At 36.0% G+C, this 18,053-nt stretch overlaps 1 protein-coding gene across 1 annotated transcript in view; it reads right to left on the bottom strand.

The window, feature by feature from the left end:
- LOC105226846 (protein slit) overlaps positions 1–17,550 on the bottom strand; it is a gene marked incomplete at its 5' end in the record, with an annotated part of 32,996 nt that extends 15,446 nt beyond the window's left edge. The window contains 10 exon segments of the mRNA XM_049453335.1: positions 1,137–1,208; positions 2,751–2,969; positions 3,180–3,333; positions 5,910–6,067; positions 9,759–9,974; positions 14,224–14,367; positions 14,698–14,839; positions 16,507–16,742; positions 16,899–17,042; positions 17,479–17,550. Coding sequence (XP_049309292.1) covers positions 1,137–1,208; positions 2,751–2,969; positions 3,180–3,333; positions 5,910–6,067; positions 9,759–9,974; positions 14,224–14,367; positions 14,698–14,839; positions 16,507–16,742; positions 16,899–17,042; positions 17,479–17,550 — 1,557 coding nt within the window.
- Positions 17,551–18,053: the final 503 nt, after the last annotated feature.

Genomic DNA, 18,053 nt, shown 5'->3' with positions numbered 1-18,053 from the left:
CAGGTTTACTGAGTTCCACACAGAATTTAGTCGCGTACCTCTGCTCTAAAGAACGCTGTATTTTCGGCTTGCACCACTCGCAGAAACACGTCGCGTGAAAATGTTTATCCTGACTCTCCAGTTGCTCGGAGACAATTGACCAGCAGCTCGTTCGTTATCTAGAAACGCCCTCTACCGAATCCAGTCAGTGCGCGCACGCTCCAAAGTACAGTCGCGGCGTAGAAAATCAGTCCTATTACTTTCCGGACAAACCCTGTATATAAAATTGCTTGGATTTGGATCCTCTGGTTCACGCTTTACACCTTAATGTATTTCCAAGCTTTGATCTTAGAAAAATGGTTGAGTATAAAATATTCGGTTGCACTCGAACTTAGCCCTTTCTTATTTTTTAAATTAAAATTTGTTGGTTTAAGGTAAATTCGTTAAGAACATCGCCGATCCCGGTATTGTGCTATTAAAAAATTTTTTCGGGATTGCTCGTCATCCTATTTACATACTAGCAAGCACATTCCGACATATGTACATACATACAACACAAGTGCGTAGATGAGAGCATGTGCATTTTTGAGCACTTGCACCCGGTAGTGTGTGGCGCAGCGTCGCAACCGCGCTACTGCTGTGAAGTTCAGCCCATAACAATCAAACCCATTAACCCCATTTCTTTGATAAAAACTTCTCCGTACGCAATTTACTCAATTTATACAATGAAGAAGCAATTAATTACATATTTAGTACATATAAATATCTATGAACTACACAAACGCACATACATACACACGCATATAGAGTTTTTAAATCACACTGCGCCTGGAGTCAATAAATAAGTGCAACTTGCAGTCACGCACACACATATACATATATAGGAGAGCATATAAAGCAAAGCATGTGGCAATTCTACTATTTTATATACTAAACACTGTAGTGTTTGTCTGATGAATTAGCTGCTTCTTTAGCTTTTTGCTTTTCACTAAATATTTGTATATGTGTGTGTGTGTTTGCAGGATGTATGGTCCACCACATAATTTTGATGCAAAGAGAATTTTCAGTAATTTATCTAATTAATGCTTGTAATGCATGTAAATAATGACGATTGTGTATCTGTGTGTGTATACATGTATTGCATTGTTTGTACTTACAGTGAGGTGAGCGATGACAGAAATTCAAAAGAACCGGGCATCACACAGGAGATTTGATTGTTGTAAAGATTCCTAAAACGATTAATGAAACGTCAGTTGCAATCGAATAAAATTTAGACCTGCATACTCGTATGTGTGTGTGCAATTGATTTAAAGTGACAGCGTAATCATTTATTACCACTAACAACAACAAAAACATGCATGAATTTAAGCTTGTCTGTCAGCTTGCGCACTTTTGGGCCTCTTAGAAGTGGCTATTTGTTGCACAGCAATATTTATTAGTCAAGTTTGGCAGAGAAAAATTACACTTGCGAAACATTTTACGAATTATTACGAAGTAAACAAAAAATTTGGTAAAAAACTATATATATTTGCGGTTATGTGGGCTAGTAGGTCGAAAAAAAGATCGCAGAAGTACCGAAAAGAGTTTTGAGTAATCAAAAAAGCGTTCGTTCATTTACAGACTCTGAGAAAGTCAAATATTTGAGGTTATGTTTGCTAGTATTTTGAAAACAGAGGTTCGAAGAAAGACTACACAAGTACAGAAAAACTTTCGAGTTTTCAAAAAAAAAAAGTGTGACTGCAGACTCATAGAAAGTGAATTATTTGAGGTTATGTTGGCTAGTAATTTGAAAACAGAGTCTCGAAAATAGATCGCACAAGTACTGAAAAAGTTTCGAGTAAGCAAATACATAAGTGTCCGACTCCATTAATTATTTAGAGGTATATCACCTCCGCGTACTCATTGTGAAGTCTGTCATCTCAAATATTTGAGGTTATGTTTGTTAGTAATTCGAAAAAAGATCATACAAATTTAGAATAGCCAAATAAAAGTGCGACTACGAAACTTAAGTAGGTCCAGACGCAGACTCATTGTCAAATCTGTCATCTCAAGTATTTTAAGGTTATGCTCGCTAGTAGTTCGGAAATGCTATACAAGTGTCGAATAAATTTTGAGGGCATCTGGTCCGGACGAAATAAAAGTGGTACCGTGCTCCAAATTTAATAGGAACAGTGTCATCTCAAAAGTTTTGAGGTTAGGTTTGCTATTAGATCGAAAAAAAACCGTTGAAAAAGTTTTGAGTAACAGAAAGTGCGAACTTTTTAACTTCGGCAAGTGAAGAAGGTCCATATTCTGCGCAGAGCTGTGTCATCTCAAAAACTTTTGAGGTTAGGTTTGTTATTAGGTCGAAAAAGACCACTGAATACGTTTTGACTAACCGAGAGCACAATTCATTTGACCTGGGTATAATCAAAGAGGGTCCATATTGTCTTAAGCTATTGTGTAGCGTGTCATTTCAAATAAAATTCGGCTGGTCAAACTACTCGGCTTCTGTAAAACATAAATGGGCCTTGGCATATTTATGGATCACGAACCAGGGTCGGTAGGAAGTAATACTAGTAGTAGTAGTTAAAGAAGTCTTCAATAACTCAGCAAAAATGCTATTTTAAACTTTACTTAAGTGAGTTAGCTGGTCGAACACTGCGCTCAGCGTTCTTTTTCTATTTAGTAAGGAATACAACTACAACAACTTAAATCAATTGCCACAAATAATCTGTGTTAAGCATTATTAAGAAAACAATAAAAAGTCTTTACATGGCGTGTATACTTACAGCGTCTTCAACTGATGCAAACCCAAAAACATTTTATTCGAAATTTCACGTATTTTATTTTCGGCCAAAACCAATTCCTGTATACGATTGGCACCCTCAAAAGCATTCGGTTCAATGCCGGTTATATGATTGCGTCGCAAATCGAGTTTAACCAGATGTGGCAGACGTCCAAAGAGACCATCGGATTTGATGCGCCCCAGTTCATTGTCGTTCAAAAGACTGCGAGCGAGTGTAAAGTGAGTGAGAGAGAGAAAATAAAGAAAACAAGAAAAAAAATTTGAAAAATTAATGAAATGAAAGCAGGCGCAACTTTTTAGGTCAAATAAATCAATGCAATTGCATATTTGGAAATAATCAACATCAACCATAACAGAAATAGCAATAACAAAAAACACAGAAAAAAAAAAGTTGAGAATAATTCGTATTTACAGTTCGGTGGTGTGCAGCGGTATATCGCGCGGTATTTCTTTGAGGCCACGACCTGAACAATCAATTGAAGTGCCATCGCACTGACACATTGCCGGGCAATCGACATCTGCGCGACATTCGCTCGACAATTTAATACGCATATCGTCCCAGGAGCCTGCAAATAAACAAAAACAATAAAAAAAAAACAACGGTAGAATGAAATAGATGTGTTAATTAAAAAATGTATGCATGTATTTGTGTGCATGCGTGATTTTGTTATGAGGAAAGTGCAGTTCATGCATAATGTGCATATGGCAATGCCAATGTTAATCACAGACGACGTGCACGAAGCATGCTTTTAGGCGTCAATGTGTTTGTGCTGCAGTAATTGCATTTCTTTTAAATATTTTTTGTTTTATTTTGGGTAGTAATAATGAATATTTAAAATATGTAATTAAGTAATACTAATTCAAATAACTGCGTGTAATTATTTCGACACGCAGTTATTTGAATGATGAATTTGATGAGGGGCACGTTTTTAGACGTATTTTTTGCATATTTGAAAAAATTCTCTAGCCTGTTTGTAATAAGTATTATCAGAAAATAAAATAATTATATTAAAAATAATAAAAAAATATATAGATAACAATAACGTTGGAATGTTTTAAAATAAGCACATAATTACATAAAATATGTGTGTGTTTTTCTTTGATTTCTCTCAAATAACATTTCCTTCAAACATTTGTAATACGTGCTTATTAAAAATAATTATTATTAAAATTTTAAAATATTTATTATTTTTAGAAGTTGCCTTATTAATAGCATTTGTTCAGAAACTATTTTTTTCTCAGAAACTGAACTTTTTTTAAGTCTGGGTACTCTTCGAATAAGTCTTTTTGTATTTCTAAACAAACTTCAACTTATTTTTTTAATATTTATAATGAACCTCTAATGAACCAAATATGTATCATTTTCGTCGACCACTTTTTGCCTTTTTCCGCTAAAGACATTATTTCATTAGTGTAAAATTTTTCTGGTTTCTCGGCGAAAAACTGCGACAAGTAATTTTCACAGGCTTCTCTTGAAGCCAACTTTACTACATTAAGGGAGTTCTGCATTGACCGAAACAAATGACAGCCCGATGGTGCATGGTCGGTGCATGGTCGGGGCTTTATGGTGGATGCATCAAAACTTCTCAGCCAAGCTCTCCTCTCTGTGTGGTCTAGCGTTGTCCTGATGGAAGACGAAGCACTTTCTGCTGATCAGTTCTGGCCGTTTTTTGTTTTTATTGCTTCAATCTCATCAGTTGTTGACAGTAAAATGTGGAATCAATCGTTCGACCAGGCTGGAGCAGCTCATAGATTGCAGATATTAATTCGGTCCATTAAAATTTTCACAAACATCGAGCTTCTCTTTGTAGCCCGCCTTTTATAAATAGTTCAAAACCGTTTGAGTATAAATGTTAAGTTTCTTAGCGATGTCATGGTTGCTTATGTGACGGTTCTGGTCAATCTCTTCCATAATAAAAAGTCGATTTCCACGATAGGTCGACCAGAGCGAGGTGCATCTTTCACATCGAAATTTCCAGAACGGAAGCGAGCGAACCATTATTGTGCTACATGAACTAATACAGCGGCTCCGTAAATTTCACAAATTTCATTGGTGGCTTGCATTGCATTCTTCCCTTTTTTATAAGAAAATTTCAAAATATTAGATAATTTCTTCATTATTTTCACTCATTTTTGAACAGCGGTAACTTTTTTCAACTTCTTTTTTTTATTAAATTTTTTGATTAAAAGAAGCTTAAAATTTCATCTTTCCAACACTATATAATATGACACAATGTGATTGGGAGCACTGGAGATATGTATACGACTGCAACGACATCTATTGACAAAATACGAAAAGACTTTTTCGACTAACAAATATTTTAATTTCTAGACAGAATTTTTTGGCAAAGTACATTTTGTTTTCTTTTTGTCCAAATTAAATAAAAAATATTTATGTATATTTTTTTAAAGTTGAAAAAAATTAAATATCATAAAAAAATGTTATCATATTTGGATTTTTTCCAGAAAATGCCGCATTTTAATTAATTTATTTTGAAAAAGTAATTACAGTAAAGAAATATATTTCTTTATATCTATTTCTTTAACTAATAAAAACAATTAGCAACTTAAAAAATAATTTCGATGTTTATAAAAATATAACAATATTATCATTTTATGTGCTTTTCCACAAAATTTTTGATTTTATTTAATTTAATTAACTGCGTAAAGAACAAAAACATTAAAGTAAAAAAATATATATATATTTTTTCTTCTTTCGTTTTAACTTAAATGAGCCTTGCCCACCTTTTTTATGAAATATTATTATTATTGCATTTAAAAATAAGTAAAAATGAAGTTGCAATCTGTAAAAAACAGGAATTTATTATTTTCGGACTGAAGTGCTGCCTTTACTCATAACTACAACTGCCAGCATGTGCTAACGAATGGAAATACATAAATCTTCTTTGACTGCTGTAAGGACGTGTTAAAACTTTATTTTTATTTTTTAATTTTTAATATAACGCGCTATTTTTTTGTAGTTTTTTGCTTAATGCTTTATGCCTACAGCAGCGACAACGCGCCACGCATATGCACATCTTGACTTTTTGCTACTCACGCTTTTCTACAAACATACAGCAGCATGCATAACCCTTATAACTAGTATACATATATGTACGTATGTGTGTATGTAGGTACTCACATTTGAATTTCTCCTCACGCAACGACTCAATGCGTCGCCGATGCATGCGCTTTGGGGCCTCGCAGCGTGCGCCACTTGTCTCGATGGGGTTTTTGTGCAAGTAATCAGCTAGCCAGCGAAGATTGCAGTCACAAATGAAGGGATTCTTTGCCAGATGCCTTTGGTATTTTTCAGTTTTCCGTTTTTTTTTTTGTTCGCATTTAGTTTTTAAGTAATATGAAAATATAAAAAGCAAATACTTATGTAAATACTATGAATAAGCAGATCTTAGTTGTTAACAAAAAACAGAAAGGAATTCATTTTCAAAAGAATTTACAAGTGTACGTAGGTGTCATACGTGAAAGCTCACACCCACACACACACCAACATACAGGCATATACGCATGCACACATACGCCCGCAAGTGCGCATTCGAATATAAAAGCACGAAAGCAGTGAAAGGCTAATGCAAGTTGTCTTAGCTTTGCATAGAAAACTTTTGAGTTAACCTTCGCTTTGCCAGCGTGACACATGAATGCTGAAAAAAAAATACCGTAATGTTTTTGCAATTAACATGAAATATTTTGCCCAGCAAAAATGTATCGAAAAGTAATTATTACTTAATAAAGATAACTGCAACGAAAAACATAACCTCAAATGCTGATTTTCAACTCCTCGCGGTTATGAAATGGGTTTTAGGGTCTTATAAGCTGTTTCAAAACCGTTCAAAGCTGTTTCGAAAGCTTTCAAAGCCGATTCGAATGCTTTCAAAGCACTTTCGAAAGCTTTCAAAGCCGTTTGGCAGATTTCTCCGTTCGAAGTTACGATCAGAAAACAAGAATTGAACAAACTTTGGAACCGACACTGATGCTGACGTGAGGGACTAGCTTAGATCGTCGCAGAGCATTCCATCTCTTTTCTTACTAGGAGAAATCATCAAAAGCCAGAGTGCGGTACTTTAATCCGCTAAACCTCACCTACTCCCATCTCATATCTCTCACACGGAACCACTAGACGAAGTTACTTCTTAAGAGAGCAGAAGACATTTAAGTTTCCTCTTTTGTATGTACCGACTGATGTAATCTGTTTCGTAAATGTTTCAATCTTGTCGTAATTAGAGCTGACGCTTCGCTGACAGTTTACCAGAGGACTGACACATAAATGCTGTCAAATTTTCCACTGTGAAACTATCGCCAAATGTAGTTTTCAGGTTTTTTCTTATACTTAAAAACCGAGGATAACGAACATGTACAGAGACTTCTATATATTCTGTACACGTCGGACAACAGTACGGAAAAAAGTCATAACGAAATTTGTAGCTTCTAAAGCATCTATGGGCACTGAGTACTAGGGTCAGGTGGAAATCTAGGTCTCCATTGTCTCACTATCCACGAATGGATGTCCGGTATCAGTCTGTGGAGCCACCTGAAGACTGATTTTCCATCGTTTCTGCCACATTGTGATGATTTTGGTTCTTCTTCTTCTTTATTGAGACCGTTTACGTGGTTATAGCCGAGTTTACAACAATGCGCCAGTTGTTTCTTTTCGCAATTTGGCTCCAATTCGAGATACCAAGAGCAGCCAGGTACTTCTTCACCTAATCTCCCCAACGGAGTGGAGGTCTTCCTCTTCCTCTGCTTCCTCCGGCGGGTACTGCATTAAATACTTTCAGAGCTGCAGTGTTTTCATCCATGCGGACGACATAACCTAGTCACTGTCTCTTAATTCGCTGAACTATATAAATGTCGTCGTATAACTCATACATAGCTCAGCGTTCCATCGAATGCGTTGCCAATGCGCAAATTTCTTCCTTTCTCGCGAAAACTCGTAACGCCGAATTATCAGATGTTGTCATCGTCTTTGCCTCTGCACCATATAGCAGGACGGGAATAATGAAGGGCTTGTTGAGGTTGGTCGTTGTTCGTCGAGAGAGGACTTTACTTCCCAATTGCCTACCCAGTCCGAAGTAGCACCTATTGGTAAAAGGTATTCTGCGTTGTATTTCGGGGCTGACATTGTTGTTAGTGTTAATACTGCTTTCAAGATAGCCAACTTATCTACGACTTCGAAGTTATCACTGTCAACAGTGACGTAGGAGACAACTAGCGAGTGCGACGACTAACAGGAGATGGTGATATCTTATAGATATGTAAAATTTAGAAGATCGTCCAACGTCTTCTTCTGGGTATTACAAATTTACTCACTCTCGAGTATGAAAATATAAACCTTATTTTCCTATTTTATATAAAAATTCAAGACCTTCCACCGCAACTTATGGAACCACCATAAAAGCGACATGCACCCCTTGTATTGAGACATTTTGCTCGTATTAGCTAATTCTTTTTTTGTTCTTTTATTGTTGTGTCTTTTTGCCGCTTCTGAGAACAAAAACCACTTAGAAATCTAACTGTTGCATTGCGTCAACAGGCCATCTCTGCGGGCAGATGACGGTATTAAAGAAATAAGCACACTTCAATGTAAAGTCAGCCAGCAGATAAACTGCTCACTTGGGCGGAGCAACAAAACAACGAACGCCTAAATGCGATGCGCTTGGCATTCTTCGGCACTTTCTTCATGCTTGCCGCATTTTTACAGCTATTTGATGGTGCAGTGTGCGTTAGAGTGTGTGTGTGTAGACAACACTGTTGCGGACATATTGTTTAAATGCCCTAGGTGTCATGTCCTTTGTTCCTGCGACAGAACAAGCGCTAGATACGAGTTAAATGCCACATGCATACATGCGCACAGATACACACACACGAGCACACAAACAAAAAACACGAGCACACATGATGAACTCTTGCGCCTACAGTGCATTTTATTATTATGTGTAACAAGCTGGCAACTTTTTAACTCCGAATATACCCTGTTTGCCACGAAGTTTATTAAATCTAGCACGAAGTTATTTAAATTTATTATTTAGAAAACGTCAGAGAGGATCAGCGTGATGAATTGAGCCATATAGTTTTTTTATACTAGGAGTGAGCATCGAAAGTCAGAGTGCGGAACTTTAATCCGCTAAACCTAATCTACTCTTATCTTATATTTTTCCCACGGAACCTCTGGACCAAATGTTACTTCATGCTCATATATGCACGTCTTTCTGTCTGTTTATACCCCAAATAGTCCCTTAGTTTTTGAGATATCGATCTGAAATTTGTCACGCATTCTTTTCTCCCCAAGAAGCTGCTCATGTGTTGGAATCAACGATTTTGGAACATTATAGCTTATAGCTGTCATACAAAGTCATCTATCAAAATCAAGTTATTGTATGGAAATCTTTTTTATTTGTTGAGATATCACTACGAAATTCGGTGTTGTGGTACTTTTCAAGAAAACAGAAAATCACCGAAGAAATTTTTTAGATCGGACCACGATAGCATATAGCTGCCATACAAACTGATTCATCAAAAACAAGTTGTTGTATGGAAAACTTTTTTATTTTACGAGATATCTTCACGAAATTCGGCATAGATTACTTTCAAAGGAAGCATTACAATCCTCTAAGAAATTTTTTAGATCGGAGCACGATAGCATATAGCTGTCATACAAACTGACCAATCAAAATTTACTTCTAGTATTACTTTTTTATACTTTGAAGGGTATTATAGCTACGGTGCAACCAAAGTTAATATATTTTGTTGTTTTTGTTTTCTATTTACCAGCAGTGCATTTGAGATGCGCGCACACAACCATACAAATGTATTTATTTGTAGTCTCTTATGAACATACGCATGTATGGCATTTGACGTAAGGTGTGGAGAGATGAGTATGGGTGAGGTAAGGTGAGATGATATGTGATGAAGTGAGCTGAGGATACCATACAGATTTGGTGTTGGGGGAGTGGTGATATTTTTGCCTTGTACTTACAATGTTTGTATGCTCTTCATCGCATCGAAGGTGCCATTAGCCAGCGATTGAATGTTGTTATCGTAAAGCGATAGCAGGCTGAGGCTGTGCAAATCGCGAAAGGCATCCTTGCGTATGCAGGAGATTTCATTGGCATTCAACAGGAGTAGTTGCAGTGATGTAAGTCCTTTAAATACGCCTGAGGGCAAATCCTTTATTTTATTGCCATAGAGCACGCTAAAAAAAGTAAGAGAGAGAGAAAAGAACAATGAAAACATTAAAAAATCTATATACATATGTATGTATGTATGTAGGTTATTCATATACATAAATGTTTGTGTGTGTAAGACAAAAGTGGACATGTTTTTTAAATAAAGATAAAATGTATGATATAAAGTGATACAAAACAATTGTGTGGGCAATAGTGGCTGGGGAAGCAGCAGTACGTGTAAGCGCTGTGTGTATGTGTATTCGTGTGTCTTCGTGTGAGTAGAGCTGGCATTCGCAGAAAATGCCGCAGAACTTGCTGGTGTAAAGAAGATTGCAGATTAAAGTGCAAAAAGTGGCAAAACACAAGTTATGCACATAAGCACATAAGTAAGTATGTAAGTAAGTAAGCAAGTAAGTAAATACCTCTATGTAGATATATCAGCAAGTAAATACATAAGTTTGTAAGGAAACTCGTAAGTAAGTACGAAAGTATGTAAGCAAGTAAGTACGAATGTAAGTAAGTACATAAGTTTCCGAATAGATTCTACGATTTCCACGAGATGTTGCAGAGCGCGGCGAGTGGTGTAGAACAAGTAACAACACACTTGTAAATACAATGGGTATGGCATTGATGACGAGTGGCTTATAGCATATGGACCATACAGACGGACAGCTGAACGGCTTAACAAACCGTCGTACGATTGAAGGTGCTGCCGCTTGAGTGAGTGCATTATGTCTGCTAAGTAAGTGTTTTCGCAGTTCGTAGTTCGCTGGCAAAGTTGTAAATAATAAAAAAATGCCATTATACACACACCTATACACGCATATATGCATGCAGGCACTGATTTATAAGCCCCACCGGCCAACAGGCAGCCGCCAATGAGTTTTAGCAGAAAATTGAAGCGAAAATCTTGGTGGCAATCGTTGCCTAAAAACCGGTTTGGGAGCGGAGTCAATGCTACAAATGAAGTTTATAGACTACCGCTATTATGAGCAACGGCAACAACACAAAAAAAAAAAAACAATTCACAAAAGCGTTAAGCACGTGCAGAAGAAAAAAATGCGTGAAAACTACAATTAATGAGTATGAGTTAGCTTTATGCCGCGCATGCGCTGAAAAGCTTAAAATTATATTTCTACATATGCGCATAAATTTACTTATAAAATGCCAAAATCTGACTGCGATCCCACATTTAACAGGATTTAAATTTTGCAGTGAAGAAGCGTAGCCACTTCGGCGACTTGTGTACCGAAGAGTAGCATGTACGAATAGATCAGTGAGATCACAAGAGCACTGGAGAGCATTTTCTTTAAATGTGCTGCTGTGTTAAGTGGACAACTGAGATACTGTTGCTTGGAGATTATATACTCGCCTCGGCAATATAGGTTAGGTAGGTTAGGTTTGAATGCTGATCCAAAGATCGGACTTGGACTACTGTATGCAGTCCTTTGTGATACCTTAAAAATAGAAATCCTGTAATTTGAACTTATAAGCCAGCAAAGCGCCGTTTGGACAATAATTATTTTCTCAGGCGTTTAATTTCTATTCTCACCAGTTTTGGAAGTGTTTAAGCCTTGATCTCGCAAGCACGGCACAAACAACAAGGAAGTGCTGAGATTATACCACCTCGCTGGTTTAGGGCCGATAGGGCAATGGTCTTTCAGAGCCCCCTCAACTAGAGAGAGGCTATCCTTATTGAGGACAAAGGGCTCATTGGATCGCTTACGATCGATATTAGGCTAAAAGGATCTTACTATATTGTAGCCCGGCTAACCAGTAGTAGAACACATGGACGCCGATAGGACCACGGTCTTTTAGAACCACCACAACTAGAGAGAAACTATCCTTACTGAGGGCAATGAAGCTCATTGGATCGCTTACGACCGATTTCTGGCCAAAAGGATCTTAAGGCATCGTAGCTCGGCTATCCAGTAGTAGAACATCTGGATGCCGATAGGGCAATGGTCTTTCAGAGCCCCCTCAACTAGAGAGAGGCTATCCTTATTGAGGACAAAGGGCTCATTGGATCGCTTACGATCGATCTTGAGTCAAGAGGATCTTACCATACCATAGCCCGGCTCTCCAGTAGTAGAACACTTTGTAGGTCAAAAATGTGGATATTTTGATTAGAAAGAATACTCCATAAAAAAAAAACATAAGATAGAATGGACGAAATTCAAACAAATCGGAAAGATCAGTAGGTTAGGTTAAGAGGTCGAACCTAACACGGATCTCATATCGACAGCTTAGAACGTCAGTCGGTTAAGCGCACGCGAGGTCCATTGGTTCAGTACTGAAAAGAGAGATGCGAATGGATTCAAGTCAGTCTCATTCAAACAAGAGCGAGACAAGGGTGCATCCTCTGTTTAGCTTGTTGGCTTTGCAGTTGCCAACGATTCCGTTCTGATTCCAGGCACCAAACGAAACTGATGATGTAGTAGGTAGCTTCATGCTATTTATAGTGTGGACAGATACTCCTTGACTAGCTTTGAGCACACAGTTAACGAGTAGTGCCGCTCTGCAGACGAAATGAATGCACATATCCCTGAAGAAGGCTGTACTTCGTAGCAGTTCGTCTACCGTCAACTTAAAAGCCCTTCTCTCTATAGGGAGCATATGAAAAAACCTGTACCGACTTCCTGCCCTTATTGCGTAGACCGAATGCGCTCATTGCTGGCAGTTTTCGGATCTCAAAGGTCCGAAAATGGATGTTGCTGTAGCGTCATTTCTGCCGAGTTCACAGTCCCTAACCGGATAAAAAATCCTGGTCTGGGTCGTTCGTATTTTGACCGATCTCAATGATCGATTTATAAGCTGTTTCTACGATGTGTGTTTAAACTAAATGTTGGAAGAAACTTATAGGAAACGAACGAAAAGCCATAACATCAGAACGACCTAATTTTTGTGGGTTTGAAGTAAACTATAATCGAAAGATAAAGATTGCGTGATAACAGGTAGAGACTTCGAAAATAAATCAGTTATGAATCATGGAGAGATGGATCGAAACTATATGAATAACTGAGGGAATATGACAAAATTACTGAGCGAAATAGTTAGACAAATTACTAACTGTTCTCATATGGGCTCATAGCGGTCAATCACATCAGTTTTCTGCGGATATTAATCGCTGCTGTGCTGGCATATGTTTTGTGCTCAAAAATTTAGTGTGAAGGAAAAAAATTACTTGTGGATTTTCGTAACTGTAGTTGAAAAGGCTGTTGCTGTTAAATGCAGCTGTTATATAGAATAGTGTATATAGGTGTAACTGTAGACTAGTGTGAATTTATATACATGCATATGTATGTATGTATATTTTTTTAATGGTTTGTAGCGATGCGAACTTAAGACGAGAAACTTTTGAGAAGAAAAAAAATAAACAAATTTTAATCCCAAAAAAAGATCCGAAAATCCGTACATAAGTGAATAACTTTTGTGGCTTAAAAAAATAAATGAAAAAATAATAAAAAAAAGTATAACCAAATAAGTAGCAGCTGGCCAGCTGCCGTTGGCCAAGTAAACGCTTGATGGCCATAATATGCACACACACAAGCACATACTTGTGTAAATAATAGGGACGCACTTCATTGATTGATGTTGGTGTTTATCTTTTCGCTCATTTGGCCACAGAAGTATGTAAGTAATTAACAAAAAGCAACAAATACAAAGCATATAGTATATAGTGTATACAAGCAAGGAGGTACTGTTATGATTTGGGGTTATAACCGAAGATAGGTAACCGACAAACGCTGCTTGCGTATAGGAGTGCGTGAATAAAATTAAGAAAAAATAAATTAAAAATTAAAAAAAAAATAAATTAAAAATTAAAAAACAAAAAACAAAAAATAATTAAAAATTAAAAAAAAATAATTAAAAACTAAAAAAAAAAAATAATTAAAAATTAGAAAAAAAGAAATTACAAAATTAAAAAGAATAAAAAAAATTAATTTTATACAATAAAAATTTTATAAAATTAAAATAAAAAAAATTTAAAAAATTTATTTTTTTTGTATTTTAAAAAATGTTTGTTTTAATTTTGAAAATTTGCAAGCGTATAGGTGTGAGTGATTTAAAGAAAAAATTATAGAAGAATTAAAAAAAAATAAAATTAAAACTAATTAATTTTGACAAAAAAAAATTTCAAAATCAAAACGATAAAAAAAAAAATAATTTATGCAAAAAAAAAATTAATTTTATACATTTTTTTTATTTTAAAAAACTAATTAAATGTTATATTTTTTTTTGATTTTTGATAGAAAATCTCTTTGATTTACTTACAGTGTGGTGAGCGCTTTCAGGCCAGCCAAAGCGTCGTGGGCAATGCGCGAAATGTTGTTGTTGGAGAGGTCAATGCGACGCAAGCGCCGGAAATTCGCAAAAGCTTTTGGCGGCAGTTCGGTTATGAAGTTCTGCTCCAAGCGCCTGTAATGAGAACATAGAAAAGACAAATGAGTTTTTTTAGAAACTTTGCACAAAGCAAAATGTTTAGCAGAAGCAAAAGTAAAGCATAATTACAATAATGATGGCATGAAAAAGAAATAAATAAATAAAAAATATAAGAAATAACAAAAACAAAAATTGAAATTTTAAATTGCTGGAGGTGCCACAATGGCCGCTTAAGCCATTCAAAAATTACGATTTACCAAGCGAAAAATTTGACAGTTTCTCAAGCGTTCACTTAAGCACACATACACATGTGCATACGTACATACATACATATGTAATTATGTGCCTCTGCATTTAAATACTTACAATTCTGTGGTATCATCTGGCAGCGACACTGGCACACTTGTGAGGCTCTTCTCGCGACAGTCGACAATGCCATCGGCACAACGGCACGGATGTGGGCAGCTATTCTCCATGCCACATTCCATTGGCGCATTCTCGGTGAGACCTTTAAGCGTGTGCAAAGTGTGAGATAGAAAAAAAAAAACACAAACAAAAACAAAAATATATATGAAATTGGAAGGGTACTTAATTACACAAATGTTTTAACTATAATTTAAATACAATTAAAGTAGTCATGTGAGTATATGTGCCTGTGTTTATTTATGATTTATTTCAGTCATTATGCTTTGAAAGCGCTGATACTCATAGCTGAGGTGGAAATAATTATTAAAAATTTATGTATAGATATTTTTATCGAATTTTTTTACATTTTCCTAATTTTTAATGACCCCATAAAATTCGTATGAAAAATTGCTGTAAGCGTTCAAAACTTATATTATTTATATCTCATTGAATGGATATAAAAAAAAAAAACAAGAAAATCGAAGTAAACGATTTGCACCGAAGATATAACACCTTTCATAAATTAAAGTTTCCATACACGAACTTAGTTTGCATGGTTCGGTTTGATGGCAGCTATATGCTATAGTGGTTCGATCTGAAGATTTTTTTCGGAGATTGTAGGGTTACCTTCGAATATAGTCCATGCCAAATTTCATAAAGATATCTTATCGAATGAAAAATTCATCTATCGTGATCCAAGTAGAGGTACATTTTCAATAGCCTTTTTTTGACAGATCACGCGTGAGTCGTGCTTATCTGTCTTGTTATTTTTGTTCAGTATTGTTTTTCCATGAGATCCATTTCTGGCTCAATGGATATGTAAACAATCATAAACGCCGCATTTGGGACTAAGAGCAATCTGAAGAAATACAAGGGCTACCATTTCATCCAGAGAAAACAACGGTTTGGTCTTGTTTGTGGAACGGTGGAATCATCGTTCCATATTTCTTCAAAAATGGTACTGGTAAGAACGTAACCGTCAGTGGCGTCCGTTATCGTGCCATAATAACCGACTATTTGATATTCGAAATTGCAGCTCGTGATCTCGGTGACATTTGGTTTCAACAAGACGGCGTCACTTCCTACACATCGCATCAATCAATGGATTTATTGAGAGAACACTCCGGTGAGCAGATAATTTCACGTTTTGGGTCGATCGATTGGCCACCAAGTTCGTGTGGTAGCATGCCGTTAGACTTTTTTCTGTGAGATGTGTAAAGTCTAAAGTCTATGTGGACAATTCCGATTCAATTCAGGCCTTGGGGCAAAACATCACGCGTGTCATTCGTCAGTTACCAATTGAAATGCTCGAACGAGTCACCGAAAATTGGACTCAACGGATGGACCATCTAAGACGTAGCCCCGGCCAACATTTGAAAGAGATAATCTACAAAAAATAAATGCCAAATAATGTTCTTTTGAATGATAATAAACATTCACCATTAAATTTGAAATTTATGTGTTTTTTCTTTAAAAAAAAGTAGGGAGCCTGGAAATGAAACAACCTCTATACTTGTAATTCTGTATTGCGACATATGAGAAGTCCTACCCTTCTATTTTAGGATCTCTTGAACGACAACCGACATTAAAAAATGGGTTTAATTCCCCTGCTAAAGTGACAAATTATAACCGATTTGGGTGTGATCAAACTCGTTAACAATTCTTGGGCATAACAACAATTCTTGGACATTTTTACCAATTCTTCGTTACAATAAGCTTGTCCCTGCACAAATAATACAAACAAGTTAAAAAAAAAATTAAGCGATTTACCTGAGCACTTAAATTCTTGATCGTGTAGATCCGCCACATTTTGACCCTTCAACTGCGAGGGCGACTGACAGCGTGTATATGGCGCCAGACGCGGTGCGCTGCGCAAGAAACGTGATAGCCACGACAAATGGCAGTCACATGAGAAAGGATTATCGGACAGGCGTAGAGCGCGTAATCGATTTAAACCACTGAAAGCATTATGCGGCAACGAAGTCAAGTTGTTGTTATTCAAAGTGCTGCAAAGGAAAAAATTATAAAAAAAATATAATATATAGTAAATTCAATGGAAAATTTGAAATCATTTCATACGTAGTTTCCGATTTTTTTAAATAATTTTTGATACGTAATTTATGATTTGCTTACAGCGCCATCTACCAAATATAAAAACTTACAGTATCTCCAAGTCTATGAGACCTTTGAAGGCATGCTCGTCCATACAAGTGATCTGATTGTTGTCCAACTGTAGACTGCGCAACGATTGCGCGCCTTTGAAGACCCGACGTCCCACGGTCGTGATGATATTGTGCGAGATGTCCCTGTAGGAAAAGTGACATATTTAGTAAATTAGCTTCCAATTTTTTTTTTAAATTTTGTATATACATATATTTGTAAATTTATGTCAAAATTCATATAAATAGCTAAAAATGACAGTTCTACTAAAATGAGCTCAACAATTCATAAACAGCTTTATCGAGTACTCAAGGCAAACTCAATTTCTACAGTGTGTGTTTATCAATAAAAAAAGCTGTAGCAGCCCAGCGTGTTCCTACTTACGAAAAGTATAAAGTAAAATTTGTATTTAATTAGCATATTATGAAATTATAAACTAAAGCTAACTATATAATACTATGTACTACGTAAGTAATCGGTTATTTATGTAGTTATTTTAACCTCTATAGCAGCATTCCTCGAAAGAAATCAAAGAAAATATGTTTGGTGTTTAATAAGGAAGCATGGCATTCGACTACTTACAATCGCAAAAGACTCGCTGAACTTGACACTAGATTTTCAGGTATCGCCTTAAGCAGATTGTTGTTAAGGCGCCTGTATGTATGCATTGTAGAGTTGTAACAGTGTTGTGTTTGCGTGCAGGAAAATCCAAATTGGAAAGTCCAATCAATCCAAAACAAATCAATAAAAAATAAAGAAACGAAATAAATCAATAAAAGATAAAAGGAAAGAAAAGCGTAAGATACAAAAAATGAGAAGACAAAAGAAAAATTATTTAAAATATTTAAAATTGTAATTATGAAAAAAAAAAATGATAAAGCTACAGCACTCGTACACTGGGTTGTTTCAGGTATTGTTTTTAAGCGGTTACATTCATTTGAGAATCTTAAAATAACGATCGATCAGATCTGTTTCAAATCGCACGACGTTCTTAGATATACATATGTTCATATTTGTCAGGTAACATTCGAAAAAATGCGACTTTTGATAATAATTTCGATTTTACCGATGGTTCATTCAGACGGATATGGCTAAGTTGACTCAGGTCGTCACGCTGATAAATTAGATAACGGGGTTTTCAATAAGAACGCTACAAA

This window comes from Bactrocera dorsalis, chromosome 3 (genome assembly GCF_023373825.1).
Source record: "Bactrocera dorsalis isolate Fly_Bdor chromosome 3, ASM2337382v1, whole genome shotgun sequence".
NCBI classification, from domain to species: domain Eukaryota; kingdom Metazoa; phylum Arthropoda; class Insecta; order Diptera; family Tephritidae; genus Bactrocera; species Bactrocera dorsalis.
Note: the sequence above shows the minus strand (reverse complement) of the source record. Positions and strands in the feature narration are given on the sequence as shown.